This window comes from Malania oleifera, chromosome 3 (assembly GCF_029873635.1).
Source record: "Malania oleifera isolate guangnan ecotype guangnan chromosome 3, ASM2987363v1, whole genome shotgun sequence".
Classification (NCBI taxonomy): domain Eukaryota; kingdom Viridiplantae; phylum Streptophyta; class Magnoliopsida; order Santalales; family Ximeniaceae; genus Malania; species Malania oleifera.
In genome coordinates, this window is record NC_080419.1 from 83,200,772 (window position 1) to 83,220,887 (window position 20,116).

At 36.7% G+C, this 20,116-nt stretch overlaps 1 protein-coding gene and 1 non-coding gene across 8 annotated transcripts in view; both read right to left on the bottom strand.

Annotated features, from left to right (window-relative positions):
- The window catches only part of LOC131150904 (callose synthase 12-like), a 40,315-nt gene extending 26,235 nt beyond the window's left edge, over positions 1-14,080 (bottom strand). For 5 of the 7 annotated variants that reach the window (XR_009135636.1, XR_009135635.1, XR_009135638.1 and 2 more), the window contains exon 1: positions 8,486-14,074. Coding sequence is in view for 2 of the 7 variants with exons in the window: in XM_058101976.1 (XP_057957959.1) it covers positions 8,492-13,828 (5,337 nt within the window). In the remaining 5 variants the exon portion in view is untranslated. Of the gene's footprint in view, positions 1-1,571; positions 1,977-8,485 lie in introns of those variants that run through there. The other 2 variants (XM_058101977.1, XM_058101976.1) reach the window with 2 other exon arrangements.
- On the bottom strand, positions 10,771-10,851 carry LOC131152512 (small nucleolar RNA J33). The gene has a single exon (XR_009136009.1). It is a non-coding gene; the product is annotated as a small nucleolar RNA J33 (small nucleolar RNA).
- Positions 14,081-20,116: the final 6,036 nt, after the last annotated feature.

Below are 20,116 nucleotides of genomic sequence, written 5' to 3' on the forward strand. Positions count from 1 at the left end.
TAAACTAAGCTACTTACATCATAGAATACAAGTCATTAAACATGTTTTCCCACAGATACCAATCTACGATTTGTCAAACCACGCCCTAGGGTACCTGCTAAAGACCATAAATGGCGTTGCTTGACTCACAAACCTTGCCACTTTCTCCCAAGGAAGATGCCTCAAGGGTTGATCCATGTACACCTCTTCCTCCAGGTGCAGAAATGCCTTTTAACATCTAGCAGCTACACACGCCACTCAAAATTAATTACCAAACAGATTAGAACTCCAATAGAGCTCAACAAGGTTACTGGAGGGTGTCTCAAACCCACCAATGAGGCTTTTAGCCTTCTACAAATACCATCAAGATGATAATAGTATGCAACATTGCAACTAATAAGACCCAAAAAAGAACTCTTTACCGGGACAAAGATCCACCCGTTCCTATATCCCTTGAGAAGTCAAGGCCACCATCTCTACATCCATAGAATGCTTCCACCCCAATATTAACAATTAGCTAGGGCCTCAATATGAGAAGAGAAGATAGAAACCGTAAACAATTGTATAGTATGAGAAATCCAAGTTCAAGTGAGACTCACTTTAGAACTAGAATTTGATACAATTGAGGGTTGAACCAGAACCTGGGTGGATGCAGAGGTGTCAATTCTCCTCTTACAACATTCATTTACCTTCAAATGTTTCTTGAGAGCAGTGACAAATGTTTCACCTAAAACTACAGCAGAGGTGTCCTACAAAGGAATGAGAACTACAATAGCAGGGTTCAGACAAGAGGTAGAATCACTAGTACTTGATCTGCCAAGAATAAAATCACCCAAAGGATATCTAGCACTAGGAAAAATTGGGCGTTTCCCCAAGCAAAAGGTCACAAAAATGACTGCGTTTACAAGTATGAAGATCACAACACTCATACCCTTTCTAGATTCTAGAATACCCACAAAACCACATTTACTGGCACAAGGAAACAAATTGTCCTCACCAGCATGTTGAACATAAACAAAATGTGTGCACCAAAAAATACACAAGGCACAACAAGAAACACAGGACCAAGGTACACATCAATTTTTCCCAACACTAGAGAGCATCCTATTAATTAGAAAAACATAGAATAAAAACAGCAATGGCTCAAAAAAATTTAGGAGCACACATGCGAAAAGGCATAGATAGGGTATTTCAAGTGAATGTTTATTCTTCATATCAACAACGCTATTGTGCTAGGGAGAATAAACATGAAGAGCCTGACAAAATAATCCTTCATCTATAAAAGGAATGAGTTTGATTTTGAATGTTCAAATGCATTGTCCAAATGGAAAATCTTAACACTAGTGGTGCCAAATTGGTTCTTTTTTTCATTACAAAATTGGACAAAAACATTAAGGAACTCAGACCTATATTTTAGCAGATATAACCAAGTCATAGGAAAAAATAATAATCCAAAAAAGCACAAATTATTGATAATTGGATGGGCTTGAGCTTACACCAACCCACGATATCAAAATGAACAAGGAAATAGGGATCTACCATGAGGCTTAACTCTAGAACAAAAAGAAAGATCCGCTATCCTTCCCTAAATGGCAACCTCGGCATTCAAGAAGAGAGGCAAATTTAAAAACCAAAGAACTTGTATTGTCTTAAGTTATGGATGACCAAGATGAGCATGCCACTATTCCAAACCATGCGAAGAGAATGAAGGTCTCATGCAGCAAGAACAAGAACTACCACCACTTCCATCAAAATAATATAGTCCAGCAGCAGGTGGTAAGGGGGAGCCTTCGAACATGCTGGTAACCCCAGTGGTCCAGGTTCGATTCCTGCTGCTTGCGTTGCACATCCGCGATTTATCTCCTACGTATTGGCTGAGAGCACGGCTGGCGTAGGCGTGGAATTAGTCTGGTGCGTAAGCCCAGGAAACCCAGCGTATCAAATATATAAATATATAGTCCAGCAGTCCATCCTTCTCAAGGCCTCTATCAATCCTCCTTGTTTGAAGATCATGGATAACACAGTAAAAATGGTACAATGTGACTGAGCAATTGAGAGAATTCATTAAATTATCCACAATTAAGAAATTCAAAGGATTGGCACAGAGAGTACAGAGAAAAGAGGGAAACAAGAAAATGAGTACATCTCCACAACCAGAAACAGAGGTTATTCCACCATCAGCAAGGAAAATCTTTTGAGTATCAGCTTTCAAAGGATTAAAATAAATCATATCTACCTGTCATATGAGATGAAGCATTACAATCAGTAATCCAAGGATTAAATGACAAAAAGACCAACAGCCTTGCTATACCTGAACGGTTTACGCTAGCATTAAACATAGTAGAAGACTCAGCTTGAAGCTGGTGAATCTTTTGATTAACTAGGCATTTTTAGATGGCTGTGAGCAAAAAACACTGCTATGATCTGTTACGTACTGTGACATCAGCAGACAATGACTACTAGAGTTAATCAAGGGTTTTCATCACTTGTTTAGAGCAAATAAAAAGGTTATTAACATTGATCAATTGGAGAATGCATGACTAACCATTTCAAAATTTGCAAGGAGGCAAACATCCTTCTTGGTGATGGGAAATGAAGAATTCTGGTGGTTTTTGAAGCACAGAAAACTGTTTTGGTCCTGAGCTTGTGGGAAGATAAGAATCCATTGGGAGTATTCTGGAGAATTGAAGGAAGATCCCAAAATTTGAAGCTGCTAGCAGATAGATAGGTCAAGAGATTCAGAGAGACTAGATGAAGCCTATACATTGCTTTTCCAGAAGAAGAGGCCTCAGGCTGGTGGTCCCTCCTCCAGGTTTTGAAGGAGAATTCTAATGGAAGGGAAGGAAACAATGAAACTTGAAGGGAGTGATTTGTCATGCTCTAGATCAAATAACATCCAGAGATCAGGGGAAGTGGCAAGGGGGGAAGCAAGGTTGGAGAAAGAGTTGTATTCCAGAGACTTTCAAAGTGATATTCATGTGCTGATGTCCTCAGGAAACCTGTGACAGTGGACTTGATAGTCTCCAGCAAAGCTGTGGTCCATAATAACCGAGATTCAGATATAAAGTAAAAGGGAAGACTTCCCCTTAATTCACATAATTTCAGGACTGGAAAGAGCCATCATATCAATTGTGTACATTCAGATTATAAGTTGATTAGTACTAATACCTTTGGGGGCCCGGGAGTTGCTAGGAGGATACCTGCTTGCAAGGTGGTCAAGGAGAAGTTGGATTTAAAGGCTAATATAAATGGATTGGAGAAGCCCCACTTGGAGTCTAGTGTTTTGGGATTAAACCATTATCAATCTACTATACAGAAAAACCGTAAATAATTTGTCAAGATGGGCACGTGCTGCAGATGGCAGAGAAGACTGAAGCTATCATGCAGTTCGTTGAGTTGCAGAGTGGGGATGAGGGGGAACCTGGCAAGAAGATAATGGAAGCTCCTAACCATATCCCCCCATATCCAGAAGAAAACAATAAATAAATAAATGTGATGGAAGAATATACATGCAGGATGAAGAAGCACTGGCTCAGTTTTCTGGGCCAGCTCCATACAATTAGAAACTATCATCCTTGTATAAACTACAAATAGCTATTTCCAATCTGATTGGAGTTCCAAGGGGGCCAGAAATATCAACCCGTAGAAAGGGACAACCAAAAACGAGTATTCAGATTCAGGGGACAGTTTTTCACAAATGATAGAATGGAAGAGATGGATGAGTTAAGGAGATTTCTTATTCTGCTAGCTGTATATTCTTATTCTATTAAGATGGATGATGAATTAGGGGCATTTGTGAGTCTGATAAAGAATTAGCGTGGATCAATTAACAGCAGAGAACATTTTAGAAGAAGGCGTGATCTTCTAACAAATTCACGGCCACATTCTGATATTATTTTGAAGTTCCCAGTAGATTTGGTTGAGCATTGTTTGTTCAGAAAGCAGGGAGGTTAATGACATGGAAAGGTTCTCAGAAGATGCTCAGGTTGGTGTTCGCCATTTGAACAACGTCTTTGAAGGACAGGTCTTTGGCTCATCATTTCTTTCTGTCCTTTCTGGGATAGTGGTTCCAATGATGCTATAGTTTGTTCTATTCCTATTAGAGTGGTTAGTGACACTGCACAGAAACATGCAAAGGACGATTAAGAGAGTTCAGTATCCCAAAAAGGCATTTCCCATTCCAGAAAATTTGCCTAAATTTACTGATGTTTCTTTCTGCCAAGAGAGAAATCGATCAGGTAATTCTTATTAGCTCATTCAGGGGTGAGAGAGACAACTGAGAACCCCAAGCTCTCTGAAAGGGGATGAATATTAAGTTATTTAGTCCTCTAGGACAAGAGTTGAAGGTGGCAGTTACATAAAAGTCATAAGAGGGGGAAAAAAGAGTTCAATAAGTTATGCATCCACTTAAATATTGCTGGGTTGGGAGGTGAGGGAAGGAGAGTAAAGCAGTCAAGTTATGAGACTGATTAGTTGGAATTTTAGGGGACTAGTTGACGTTACAAAAGAGCGCATAGGAGAATTCAGGAGTGTAGGAGTAAGGATTTGGAGTTTCTCCCTTTCAGGGTGAGGCTAGGGGCACCCTAATTGTTGGGAAACCCATTCAACTACCAGAATCAATAGTCGAGACTTAAGCAGGTTTCTTATCTCTTTCAATCTTGTCAAAAGTTATACGGAGGGGGCATTGGGTGGTTTACCTGCAGGAGCACAAACTAGTAACATGGGATGAACTTAAGGCAGAAAGGAAGCACTGCAGAATTTCAAGGGGCAGCCATGGCCACAGAATAGCAGCTACGGAAAACGAGACAGGTAACAGTGGCAGCCACAGAAAAGCAAACAGCCAAACACTCTATAATCATCAAGCAGCAGCCATGAATAAAACCCCAGCATGCTCTACATGATGATTCTTTTCTCTTTTGAGAACATCTTGAGGGGTGGCATGTATGGGAGCCAAAAAGAAAAAGCTATTAACACATTCACAAAAAGATATTGCTCTTCACTCTTAACAAATTCTTTTCCTCTTCTTTTTATAAGATTCTTCCAACTTCTCACAAATACAAACCTAATATGTATTTACAAAATATTGTCACGTCCTAATAGCATTTCAGCTGTAAAAAAGTTGCAAACTTTGTTCTTTTTTTTTCCCCCAGTTTCTGGGGAGAGAGGGGCCAAAAGAATTCCATTATTACTCTGTTTAGAAAATTCTTTTCTTTTAATTGCTTATCCTGAATCCATTATGGACTTGATGGATAGCTTAATGAAAAGAAAGGAAGGTAAGATTTAGTTAGGTTGGTTCTTGTAAAGTACAAGCTTCATGCAAAGTTGAGTTATGCCCCTTAAGTGGTCCTTATATGAAATTATTTTACTCAAAATATTCCATTATTACCTGACAATGAATCTGATATATAAAAATAAAAAGATTATAATTAATTTATATTTTGATTAAGAAATCAATAAGTATCAAAGACAATTACATAATATCCTTTTCTTTTTTTGATAAGAAATGAATAAGCATCAAAGACGATTGCATAATATCCTTTTTCTTTTTTTGATAAGTCAGAATTTCCTTCTTTTAAAAGTTTAAACTCCCAAAAAAAAAAAAAAGACAAACAAACTTGGCAGGTTATTCATAATTTTGTTTTATTGGCTAAAGTAGGGACCACAATCAACCCCAATTGATTTTTATTGAAAGGAAAATCTACAATATATATATATATAAGGATAATTAAATCATCTTATGGATAAAAATATCCTTATCTAGAAGTAGGACAAAATATTACTGAAAATTATGAAATTCTACCAAATTTTAACAATATTCTAATATCACTGAGAAACACAGTAAACCTCACTTCTAAAAGATGAATATTAATAATAAACTCATAAAGCTAGAAGTAACTTTCAAATAATATAATTCAAATTTATTTTGAATTATAAGAAATTCACAGATTAACTATTAACTGTATAAGAAATAGAATCCATAAAGATGTTAACTAATGAATCATAGTTCATATAAAAATTTAATTATTGATACATAATAATACTTTTTGTATATTTTTAAAGTACTTTATACATGTTTACCATGCAACATATTATGTTTACAAATGTCTTTCAAATCATTGTATATATAGACTTCTAATAGGCTAACATATTTTTATGCACAATGTTACATAATAACCCGATACAAAATTTATTAATTTTTGTTACATTGATAAGATTGTCACATATAATATATTCTTCTATGCTATATAACTTTTACAACAACAACAAACCAAGACTTAAACCCCACTAGGTGGGGTCAGCCTACATAAATCCTTTTCTTCCAATTTACACAATCATGGGTAATTTCTTCCGCCAAATTCAATCCTTACTCACTATCTCATTCCAAATTATTTTAAGTCTACCTCTACCACTTTTACTACCCCTTATAGTAACTAGCTCACTTTTCCTCACCGGCACACTATTTGGCCTATATTGCAGGTGCTCAAACCATCTGAGTTGTCTTTCCCTTATCTTATCTTCTACAAGAGTTATGTGTAACTTACCGCAAATATGTTCATTCCGTAATTTATCTTTTAATGTTATACCACTCATCCATCTTAGCATTCTCATCTCAGCATATTGGCCAATGTTTTGATCCGTATAGCATAGTTGGTCTTACAACCACCCTATAGAACTTCCTTTCTAATTTTCAAAGTATTTTACGATCGCACAGCACGCTCAAAGCACTTACCTATTTTACTTACCTTGCTTTAACTCCATGTATTGCATCTTCTTCAATTTCTTCTTTAGCTTGCATAATAGATCCAAGGTATCGAAATTTACTCAAGTTATTAATTTCTTGATCATCAAGTTTAACTTTTTCTCTAATATTGCTCATACTATGACTAAAAGTACATTTCATGTATTTTGTCATTTCTACTTATCCTAAAACCTCTACATTCACTTCTCTCCATAATTCTAAATTAGATTCCACTCCACCCCAAATTTTATCAATTGAAACAATATCATTAGCAAACAACACTATGGAACCTCATTTTGGATACTCCTAGTAAGTTTGTCCAACACTAGAGCAAAAAGATAAGAGCTCAAAGCAAATACTTGATGTACACCTAATGTAAGTAGAAATTCCCTATCCTCTCCACCTATAATCCTAACGCTAGTCATTACTCCATCGTATATAGCCTTAATGACATTAATTTACCTAGTACATACACCTTTTTTTTTTATTTTACTAAAACCCATTATAAAACTTCCTTAGATATTCTATCGTATGCTTTCTCTAAGTCTATAAAAATCATATCCAAGTCCCTCTTCTTTTCTATAAACTTTTTCATTATTCTTAAAAGATATATGGCTTTGGTATGCTACATAACTTTTTCCTTTTAAAATTTTCATTTTAAGAATAATATGACATATTCAAAATTATGACGGGAGATGTCTTATTCTCCTCTTTGTAAATTCTTCTCCTATTAATGAAATATCATCTTTTATTATTTTAAAAAAAAAAAAGAATAGTATGATCTATTAGTAAATGTATTATAATTATGAAATCAAAATAAGTATAATTATGACAATGTATTATTAATTTGTCTAATATATATGCATATAGGTTAACCATTGACACTAGATAACGATATTGCAAAAGTTTATTAAAAATAAGAACTAACCCCCTATTTGGTTTGAGAATCAAGCTTGAAACGGAATCAAATTTCAAGAATGAAATTGTATTCCTACGTAATAATAACAAAAAGAATAATAATAGTAACATAAAAAATTAAAAATAATGACTATTAATCATGTTAATCATTATCATTGCACAAAATCTAGTTAATCATGTTAACCCAAAATGGATTGACATCAACAGCTACTTAATCAGTGAGAAGCCAAACTAAAGCTAAATTAGCCCATTTGTTTTGCATACAAGTTTGCTTCCATTTATCTTGGTCAGTTCATTACACAACTTATTATGAATCTGACCTACCTAGCAAAAATATGAATTGATGAAAACAAGATTAAATGGATTTCACACATCAAACTTCAACATGACCAATATAATTCCACTCAAAGAGATGAAGATAAACAAGAGTAATGAGACAAATTGCAAGAAAGAATACACAAGGGATTATTGGAAGCAAATTTTGCAAATACTAGAGGCACAAAACTCATGTTGCACATAAACTTTAAGGGAAAAAAAAAAAAGAAAAAAAATGTAAACCTGAAAATTGCAATAAATGTTTTGTTCTAGATCAGAAATATGCAATCTGATAAATGTGGAAACACTAAAGAACAACTAGAAATCAAGTGTTGAAGAATATAATTCAAAAATTCCAGTCAATATCTCAACAACACAATGCCTCTGACACAACCACAGAGTTACTAATTAGCTCCACTCCAGTAACATCAAAGAATAGAACTCAACAGCATATCAATTTCAAGCTGCAGCTAAACAGAATAATGATAGGCAAAAAGAAAAGGTAAAGAAAATGAAACAGTTATGAAATATTACCTCGAATTACAAGTCAAAACTTTTCTTCCCTGTCACAATCTGGAATATCCGGAGTCCCCTACTGAATGCTTCATTAAACAGGATCCTTGTCTGCATCGACTGGAACCCAGGCATCCATGATAGTAGTGCAACGGGAGCCATAACAATCACTCCAAACATTATGTCATACAACCGAGCCATGGAAATAATAGTGTCCCAAAGCATGGTGGACTGCAAAAAGGGCCTCAACACTTGCGCAATGGAAATCAGGGCCCACCCTGTGGGGATGAATGCCAGCAGACTTGTGAAAATATCCATAAATTTGAAATCAGTGAATTGTAGCAAGGCAATGATCACAAGTATCACAAGAATAATCACAAGGAACTGAACTAGCCGATAGTAAATGTGATCTTTTGCAGCATATTTGTCTCGGGCATATGCAACCAGTACATAAATCCCAATAGCCACAATCATATAGATCCATGATAGCAAATAAACAGCGATGCTGGTGCTTCCAGCAGCAATACCCAACTGGTATACAATCCCATACTGAAATAAGAAGAAACGGAGATCTAGAATTATCTCCAACAACTTCCCCCAAAGGCCAGTTGTCCTCAGATGATCCTGCTCCTCATACCACCACCTTTCCCAGCTCTGTTCAGCTTTTGCAAACACACTGCCACGGTACCAAATCCAGTTCATAAAATCATCAAAGTCATTAACAGTTTTCAACCAATCAAAGCCTGAAGGATTGAATACAAAAGGGGCCATGATCCAAGAAAATACAAGAAACCAACTTGAGATTGTCATAGCTATGTAAACAAAAGTGTTGGTAGCTATGGGGCTGTGTGAAGCATAAACAGTAAGTATAAGCCCAAGTTCAATCGCCTTCACAAAATGGCTACGAGCATAGAGTCTATAGTTTTCAGCAAAGCTCTTGTGCTGCACGACAAAACCACGACCAGTTGCCCGGTACTTCGCCCCACCATGAAGAATGGTACGACCAAAAAAGTGGGTACGAGTTCCCATGGAGAATGTGTAGAAAACAGAAGAAAGCTGGAGCTGCATGGTTAAGAAATCCCAAATGGCTGCAAGGAACCCAAGCTCAAGAGAATTCTCCACAATCATTGGAAGTGCTGTGAACAAACCAAGCTGGATGATGAACTGCTGATTCAAAATTGTACCAAGTGCTTTGTTATTATTGCTATCATTAGCCAGAGCAGAACCTTCAACTCCACTAAGAGCCAGGTAAAGCCGGCCCCATAGAAATGCATAGACTGTCAGGACAACCATCATCGTGTTGAAAAAGAATCCGACAGTTGTATAGAAGAATGATAGCATACGGAAGAAGTCCAGTCTATGACCCAGCCTATAAATATCTCTGCTGAGGATTTGTTCACCATTTCCACTAGCAACTTTCGCTTCAAACATGGATATTTGATTCAGTCCGACATCTCTTCCTTTGCCAACTTGGATGTACTCATGGTGTGTAACATTGCCACCACGCAATGTGCAATTGAAGCCAGCAAAAATGTCCTCACTTATGTTAATCACTCTAGAAGCTTTGCTAATTCCACCACGAGTCAAAAACCAAAACCTATCAAACACATCTGGATGGCCGTAATGCATTCGAACTTTTAAAGGGTTTGCCAATACGCGCTGTCCCAAGGTGACAAAACTTGTCTCCTGAGCTGACATAAACCAAGCCAGTGATGAGACAGAACCAGTAAAAATGTGTTCACGAACTCCTAAAATAGTAGGCTTCCTGATACCATAATATGTTTTGTATTCCTCCAAAAGATTCCGCATTTTCAGTGCCTCTTCGAAATAGTTATCTTGGTTCATATCAATAGTCTGAACAGCATCCCCCCGAGTAAATATGAGGGCATGATTCTGATTCTCTGGTTTTCCCTCTCCAAGCTTCAAGGGACCAGGCAATTTAATTCTATAGATCTCCACTTCCTTCTTCAACTTTTGGTCATACTTCACAAGAACAGAGTAATACCCCTTCTCATCCCTACCAGCAGTAACCTCGTCAACATAAGCTACTCGAAGGGCTTCATTATTTTCCATTAGGTACAAAATATCATCAGCATGGGGATCTTTTTTTGCTTTTTGAGTTCCATATATCTGGCAGGCAACCACATACGTATATTTCATCAAGGCAGTCCCATGCTCATGGCCTTTGAATAACAAACTCACTGAACTATTGGCTCTACTTAAACTCCTTGAAGAAGCTGATCTTTGTGAGCCCATACCATCCAAGCTGCTGCTTGGCCTCATTGAACTGAGTTCTCGAGATCCTTCCCTAATGTCCATCTCAGATGCAGAATCAAGAAAAGCAAGCATCCTGAGAGCCCGATAGTAATACATCATTCCCCTTACAGTGCGTCCAAGTGTCTGACCTCTATAAGATGCCCAGAGACGTAGATCTCTCAGCTTTTCTGTCCATATTTCATTATCATTTGTCATTCCTTCTCGGCGCATCCGCTCCAAGAAATTCTTCCACTCATCATCATAAATTGTCTGCAAATAGTATAGGATGGATATCCCATCTTCATTCTCAGTTCGAAGTTGTTCCTTGCTATATAAAACTTCTTCGTTGTAATACGGTGTTAGAACACTGAAGGCCATCATTTTCTCAACCTGGGGAGCATGAGGCATGTTCATAAACAGTGAGTTGCTAAAGAAGGCAATTCGACGTCTGGCCTCAAGATTTGTTGGGATATTGTGCATTGAATCCCGAGATGTAAGAACTGTGTGCAAGCGTCTAACCTGCCTATAGAAAATCTCATTATCAGGATCCGGCAACACTACAGCACTTTCAAAGAGCAGCCCTGAACTGGACACTGACCTCTGAGGAGCCAAACCATCCTCTCTCAGCTGTTCAATGCTTCTTTTGTCCTTAAAAAAATCACGAATTACTATCTCATAAAGTGCCTGTAAGACATTCACCACCTTGTTAGTATCTTTCTTGGGCTTGTTCAACGGCTCAACAAGAATTATCAACTTGGCATGGATCTGCGGCAGTGCAGTCATGTTAAACGTTTTAGTGAACTTCTCAATCTGAAGAGAGTGGTCAATTTCTTGAAACAAGACAGTAACAATGGAATGCTCTTCAGAGCCACGTTTAACAATATCAAGCAGCAAGTGCTTGACACAGTCATACGCTTCTATGACAGCACAACGCCTGTACTCATTCTTGCAAATCTTATACCAGAGCCACTTGTCAGGTGCATCCACCAACTCTTTAGCTTGGCTTAGAGCAAGTAGCAGCTCATTGCACAGTAGCAAACATGGCCAGCGAATAACCCTAACATTCCACGAATTTTGAGGTAACTCCAGCAATTCAACCTCACGATCACTAATAATATCTTCTTCCCGGAATGTGGAAATTATTTCATTCCAGATCAAAGCAAACTTGTTTGCCTCCTGGTTTGATTCGAGCTTCTTATAAGGCCGGCCAAGCCCATACCTTAATTTCAATCGGTGGATGGCATCATTAAACTTGTTCCTCAGTGTTCCCCTCACATTTAGTAACTGTTCCTCAGGCATGAGATTAAACTGAATCGCACTTGCAAAGAACTGGAATCTCAACCTCAACTGTTGTATGTTTCGAATCTCACCCAAATGTGCGAACAACCCAACTGCAGCACCAAAAAAAGACGAGTATATGGAATACCAAATCTGCAAATCCATGAGGTAAATCAAAATGACAGGAAGCCACAATAGCCCAACAGAAAATCTGTTGCTGTTGTCAAAGAACTGATGCCATTCATAATTCACATCTTTAAGATCCAAAAGGGCTTTCGTTGGGGCAATCATGGGTTTGATTTGTAAGAAGTAACTAAATACAAATTTTGTACCAAGGACCAGCACCCAGAACACTGTGTACTTTATATTGTCCAGAAGACCTTCTCTTAAACCACGTCCCACAAAAGTTCGGCTCTGAAACCACCATGACAACATGTAGAAGATCCTCCAATTTGTTTCCTCTAGGAAATTCCGAATCCAGGGAAGAACAAAGAGAGCCAGCGCCAAAAGCTCTGGGAGAACAAAAGCTAATGCAGCCTCAAGAAAAATCACCATCCGACGATTTGCCTCCCCAGACCACCTTCGGTTACTGTTTCTCTGTGACCAAATCCTCCCATACAAAACCCCAAACACAATAATCCACCCTGCAGCAACTATGCTCTTCAGAACCATCCTCACTCCAAGCCCCAAAGTCTCCCTTGAAACCAAGCTGTACTGCATACCCGCATCAAGAAGGGATTGGAGGAACCTCAAAACACTCCAGGTCAAAAACACAGAGAGAACCCGAGCCTGAACCTCACGATTCCGCAATGCGTCCCACGGGTAGTCATTACCCTCCCAAGCAACAATGATCGCTGCCTGAAGAAACAAAATCAACATAACCCACAGCCTATCAAAACTCCGAAACAAGTTCCAAAACGACCTCTGCTCCACAAAGCCAGTCTTACCCACACGCTTGCTCCTACTGGATGTCACAAAAAAATTGCTTCCAACATCAATTGGCCACTTGAGCTTGTCAAAACACCGGCGAGTCCAAAAATACTCATTTATGTCATCATAATTCCTCCAGGCAGAATGCGGGGCGGTCCCGTTCCTGCTTCCCTCGACCTCGGCGCTAATCGTCTCGTAAATGGGCGTTACGACGCGGTTCAGGAATGCGTTTTCGCCAGAGATAGAGGGGAGCACAGGGCGCCCCGTGTTCTCATCAATATAATCCTCAAGAATCCTATTCAATTCCATCGCCATATGATGAAAAATGTAACATATGCATTCGGGTACGAATCTGAGATTTGCGGACTCACCCCATATGAGGAGATATAGCGCCGTGTAAAGCAGCTCCCGGCGCGCGTCATTGGCGGCCTCGCGGCGATCGGAGATCCAAACGTTGGACTTGCGGCCGAGGTAGGAGCACCAGGAGGTGTAGTTCCTGAGGAGCTTCTTGCGGAAACGGCGGAGAACGGTGAGGTCCAGTGAGTCAATATTGTCCGGAGGGGGCTGCAAGCGCATCTGTGCGTTGGCGAGGTGGAGGACAAGGTGCTCCCGCTGGTTGCGGACGTTGTCGGCCTGAAACCCGAAGGAGGCCGCTAGCCAGTCGAGAAGGTCCATGTGGGGGAGCCATTCCGAGAAGTGGGGTTTGGGGAGGTTGCCGACGGTGCGTAAGGCTGCCGCGGCGGCGCGTACCTCAGGGAAGCGGAGGGACGGGTGGTCAGCGAGGAGATTGTGAACTGGGATGATATTGTAGGCCTCTTCTTTTTCTGCTTCTTCTTGTAAGGGGGAGGGATTGGGTCGTGGGGCTGAGCCGGAGGGTGGTTGCCGGTGGCGGCGGCTCATGGCCCCGGAGATCTATACTTTGATGGCGGACCTGGTGGTGCCGGCGGACGAACAGTACCACTGTTTAGTCTCCGGCGAAGATGCCGACTGATCCTAATTGGCCAAGCTGCTGAGTGCTGAATCTGATGAGGCAGAGAGAGAGAGAGAGAGAAATGTAGAGAGAGAAAGAATAATATTATATTTGTACGACTATTCTGAGCGGAGGTTTTCTTCAAAACGTCTGAAAGCGAGGGAGATGAAGTGGCATTTCCATTTCCCCCCTCTATTTTTTCCTTTTTATAGTTTTAAATTGTAATTAATGGGCAGTTCTGTTAAATAACAGATTACAAATTCCCCCACTGAGGTTTTCTTAATTCTAAAGCAGGCCCCATCCCTTGTCATTCTCATAAAATAGTGAGCCACTTTTATAATTTTTTATTTTATGAAAAATAAATAAAGACTCTTGAAATGCACCATATTTAATTATTTAGTTTTAATATGTTGGGATATTTATAGTTTATAATTTTATTATAAATAATATAAAAATAAGATAGGAAGCATAATGTTTTTTTACTAATTTATTTGTCTCAAATTCAAGTTTACTTAAAAAAAAATTTAATAAAAATTATTTAAAATATGTATTTTTCAAACTATGAATTAATGAATGCATTTCCTTCTTAGAAAAATCTAAAAATATTGTATATTAAATTATATAGGTAATCATAATAAATACATTACTAACTCGGTCATACAAAAACTTTTTGAAAAGTTCTTATAATTTTATTTTAGGCCAATCAAGAGTCTCCTACTATAATTTATATAGATAGATAATGGGAGCATAATTATAGCCTTTTGATAATTTACCTTAAAATTTGTCTTGAATCAAGGCGTACAAAGTTGTTGTTAATATTTTTATAGTTTAATTAAACTTATAGAAATTGGAAACATTTCTTAAACATAATTCAAATTATTTAATTCGAGCCATGAATATAAATTCATTATTGTAAATTGCAATAAGCCCAAAAAAATACATTGATATTGATTTTAGGAACTGCCAAGCTCTAAACAACATACATGCATTTATGTATATGTATACACCTACATTTGGTTAAGGCTTGTATTTTCATATTAGAAATTTTGTACTTGAATTCCAAGGACGGAAAAGAGACGAATAGGTTCTTTCATTATACAACTCAAGTTTAATACGGATTTTCATTGGGCAAATATATATAAATGAAGGTGATGATACTAAATATTTATAGTTTAATATTAATTATATTGGTCAGGAAGTTTATTGGACTTATTGTTACACGATTGGAAGATAGATAATTTTTTTGATTCTTCATGATTATTCCTTTTTTCAAGATAGGTAGATTTAAGGGAATATTTATAAAATAATATAAATATTTTTTACATTCCCCCACTTGGTTCACATAACACGGATTCTTTATCTAAATGAGTCATGATATTACTTTAATTGCATACACATAGTCTTTATTGTGATTACTCCCACTCACTTAAGTCATACTACATAAGGAACTATAGCGGTAGCGCTTTATTTATCAAGCATTCCCTTCTATGTGTTACAATATTTAATACTTCATAAGTAAGTATTTTAGGAAAAACTTTATGAAATATTAACGTCATTTAGGTCCAACCTTAATATCCCGATGGATATGATGAATTTATCTTTATACGCGTAATACTAAATAATTCATCAAAATAACTCTTTGTGTGACAAAATGTCAACAAGTACAAGAAAAAGAAAAACTAAATGCCACAAAGGCCCATATTATCCACATGACCCTTAAACTGCATAACCGGTAAACCTTTGGTCATTGGATCCGCAATCATCAAGTATGTAGTGGTGTGTTCAACTGTAACCAATTTTTTCTTCATATACTTTCTCACACTAAGAACTTTATTTTGATATGCTTGCTTCTGCTTCCACTTTTATTGTTTTTAGAAAAGAACATTGCAGCATAATTATCACAGAGAATCTTTATCGCTCTTTCTATAGAATGAACAATTTTAAGACCATTGATAAAATTCTTTAACCATAAGGCCTGTTTTGATGCTTCATAGCAAGTTATAAATTCTGCCTCCATAGTAGACGATAATTTTTTGTTTCACACTCCTCCAGGATATAGCTCCTTCAATAAGAAGAAAGATATATTTAAAGGTTGACTCTTTATTGTCTATACAACCGACAAAATTTGAATCTGAATACCCGATTACTTCCAAAAGATCAGTGTGTCTGTAAGTCAACATGTAATCTTTGGTTCCTTGTAAATATCGCATTACCTTCTTTGCAGCTATCCAATGTTGGAATCCTGGATTACTTTAGTTGCGACCCAACAATCCAACGACAAAGCTTATGTCAAGTCTAGTGCAAACCTAAGCATACATTAAACTTCCCACAACAGATACATAAGGAATGTCTTTCATCTACTCCATTTCCAATGCATGTTAAGGTGACTGGTCTTTTCGAAGTTTATCCCCTTTGACTTATGGGAGCTACTGAGGACTTGCAGTTTTTCATGCCAAACCTCTCTAAAACCTTTTTAATGTAAGCCTTTTAAGACAAACCCAAAATTTTTTGTTGTCTATCTCTGTGAATCTCTATGCCAATGACATAAGAGGCTTCACCCAAATCCTTCATTTCAAAATTTCGAGATAGAAACTGCTTAGTCTCATATAGCAAACCCAAAACATTACTCGCAAGTAGAATGTCATCTATATACATAACCAAGAAAATGAACTTACTTCCACTCTCCTTAAGGTATATACATTAATTTACAATGTTCTCATCAAAACCACATGAGATGATAACCTCTTAAACTTTAAATACCATTGGCGGAAGCTTGTTTTAAACCATAGATTGACTTCTTTAGCTTGCAAACTTTATGACTATCATCACTCAGGCTACCTCATGTATACTTCTTCATCAAGATCCCTATTAAGGGATGTCGTTTTCACATCTATTTGGTGTAACTTTAAATCAAAATGAGCTACCAAAGCCATTATTATCCTAAATGAATCCTTCTGTAAGACAGGAGAGAAGGTTTCATAATAATCATGTCTTCCTTTTAAGTGAAACCCTTAGCAACCAATCGAGCCTTATATCGTTTGACATTACCAGAAGCATCGCACTTGGTCTTAAAGACCCATTTACAGTCGATAGTTGCCTTCCCTTCTGGTAATTCGTCGAGATCTCAAACTTGGTTCTTATACATGGATTCCAACTCTTCTTTCATGGCATCTAGCAACAGTGTAGATTTATCTGCACTTATGGCTTGTGAAAACATGATTGGATTTTTTTAGGTCCAACATCAAAATCAGACTCCGTCAAGTATACAATATAGTCATCGAAAATTGCAGGTTTCCTTATTCTTGAGGATTTCCTAACTACTACTTCCTTATTAGGTAATGATTTAGTAGAATCTGATTGTATTTACTTGTTACTGGTTGAACCTCTTCTTTGTGAATATTATGTCCTAGCAATGGTTGTTCTTGAAGACCCCATTGAGGCAAGGAGTGGAGAATGGTCCGCAGATATTTGTATGTATGAGTTCAAGAATGTCAAAGCTCCTTCTTGAACCTTTAGAATATCTTGTTGGTCTGCTTACCCTTTATGCAGTTCACTCAAGTCTCATAATCAATAAAATCAAGAGTTTTTAGGATTCCTTCATTTACTAATCTCTTAATCATCTTTAAAGAGATATGTCATAATCTTTTATGCCATAATAAAGAGGAACTTTTATCTAAAAGGTTCCTTTTAATACCAGCATTAACATTCAAATATAAATAATTTTTTCTCAAAATTAGGATCTAAGTCAAGCTTGAAAAGATTTTCAACTAAAATATCAGTACCAATAGGAACTTTGTTTTTAAAGTATAGTAACAAAATTTTCAAATAAGAAACCATAACCCATTATAGCCAACCTCGAAACAGAAATCAAGTTTCTTGAAAATTCTGGTATATAAAATACATTGTTTAAATCTAAAACAAATCTCAATCGCAAAATTATTCTAAATTTCCCAACACCCACGACCGAGGATTGTCCTTTATTTCCTGAATAGACAAATCGCTCATTTTCCGTTGGCTTCCTTAGGTTGAGAAATCCATGCATGGTATTAACAATATGAATTGTAGAACCAAAATCAATCCACCAAGAATTTTTAGGTGCTTCTATAAAAATAAAAAAATAAAAAAGATTCATGACATACTTGAGAAAGGAGTTTACCTTTCTTTTCTAACCATTTCTTGTATTTCAGGCAATCCTTCTTCATATGACCCTTCTTGTGACAAAAGAAACATTTAAGTGTTTTATTGTCATTTTTCTTTATTAACAAATTTTGCTTCTTATTGCCTTGGTTAGATTTGCCATTTTTGGTTTTTGACTTCGCATGAGCCACCAAGTGAGCACTTCTGGTTTGTCAAGCTTCAACCTCTCTTCCTCTTGAACACACATAGTCATGAGTTTTGTTATAGTCCAATTTTCTTTATGAGTTTTGTATGAAATTTTGAAATGTCCATACTCTTGAGGAAGAGAGTTCAGAATGAAGTGAACCAAAAATGGTTCCTCAATCTCCATCTTTAATGATTTTAATCCAACCGCTAAGTCCCTCATGATCACGAATACTTTAAGAGTTGTCAAAAATTTTGCTAGTGAATTTCTTCATTAGGGCATTAGCAAAAGCTTTTTCAGAACTGACGAATTGATCTTCGATTGCCTTCAAAAAATATTTAACATGTTTATGCTCGCCAATCGCATTTCTAATGCTCTTTCCCATACGAGACTTTATGAGCATTAGACTTAAACGATTGGTTTGCTCCCACCATGCATGCTTATCAATGGCTTCTTGTGTGTCACCATCCTTGGGGATAGGTGGTTTCACTTCCCGAAGTGCATAATCGAGATCCATGTACCCAAGAGTAAATATAAGAGAATCCTTCCAGTCAGAAAAATTATTATGTTCAAGCATTGGAACATGTTGTACACTATTAATTAAAAAAAAAAACTGCAAAACCAAGAAATGACTTTAATGCTATGAAATAAAATATTAAAGCTTTATATAGTAAACTCCACCTTCCTATGGGCCAAGGTTGCAAAACGCATGAATTTACTAGTAAGGCAAATAAATTTAATCAATATGACAAAGAGTTACCCATTATCCTAAGGGCATTAGGGCAACCTCATCACATTGATAAATTTACTTTCTCATACTAACTAAATTATAAAATCAATAACTTCCCTATAAGGTTGAGTCACCGACTTCATAACTTAATTACAATTTTTAATATCAATAACCATATTATGGCACAAACTTTTAAATTGATTTGCTTTATTAAGATGTTATGGCTACTCCCGAAATTTTAAATCAAGTCACATGACATTTATATTGACTTCCAAGATTGATTAGGAATTCTTGAGTAAAAAAACTTTAGGCCCAAAATAACTCCAAAATAGAGTCAATATTACTAATCAAGCATAGGCTAAGAGGCTTGACTCCAATACCAAATGAAAGAATATCAAGCAGAATAACATATTAAAAACATGAGCAGTGGAAAAATTTGTACCTTCGTCCATTGTGCTTGACTTGTAAATATACTATTAAGATCTACTTCAATCTTTAGAAAATAGAACTATAATTTTATGAAGTATCTTCTAGTCTTTACATTAGACTTAATGGGATAAATTAATGGAATACACAGACCCTTTTATAGGCAAGACTAGGGACTCTTCACATAGCTCTTATGACTTTTGAGTTCTCTCATTAGTTCCATCCACCAAGGAACAAATATGAAGACTTTGTAACATTATCACTAATAAGACTATTAATTCATGCACTCATTGGATAAATAACCACCAAGAGCACTTAATGTGGAATGTAAACAATCACAACTATCACTTAATGTGGTTATTGGAATCATAAAATAAAGCTGAAATGTGAATCACTTTAAGGAAATATTTATAAAATAATATAAATATTTCTTATATTCGACTCTATGCTACACTAGATAGGTTAGTTTCAAAACTTTAATTTCAATTTTGAGGAATTTGAATTAAACATAACATATAATATTGTATTGCGCTTTATTTGAGTTTATATAAATTCAAATTTAATATATGAACTCCAACTGCCCAACCACAAGATAGCACGTGTATGTGAAGGTCAATGATCAAACTACTTAAGGACTGAGGTATCAGTTAAGTAATAATGAAACTATTATATGTTTGGAAAAAAAAAAAAGATTTATTGACACTAAAAAAAAGTTCTAAAACTATCATTCAAACTATTTCT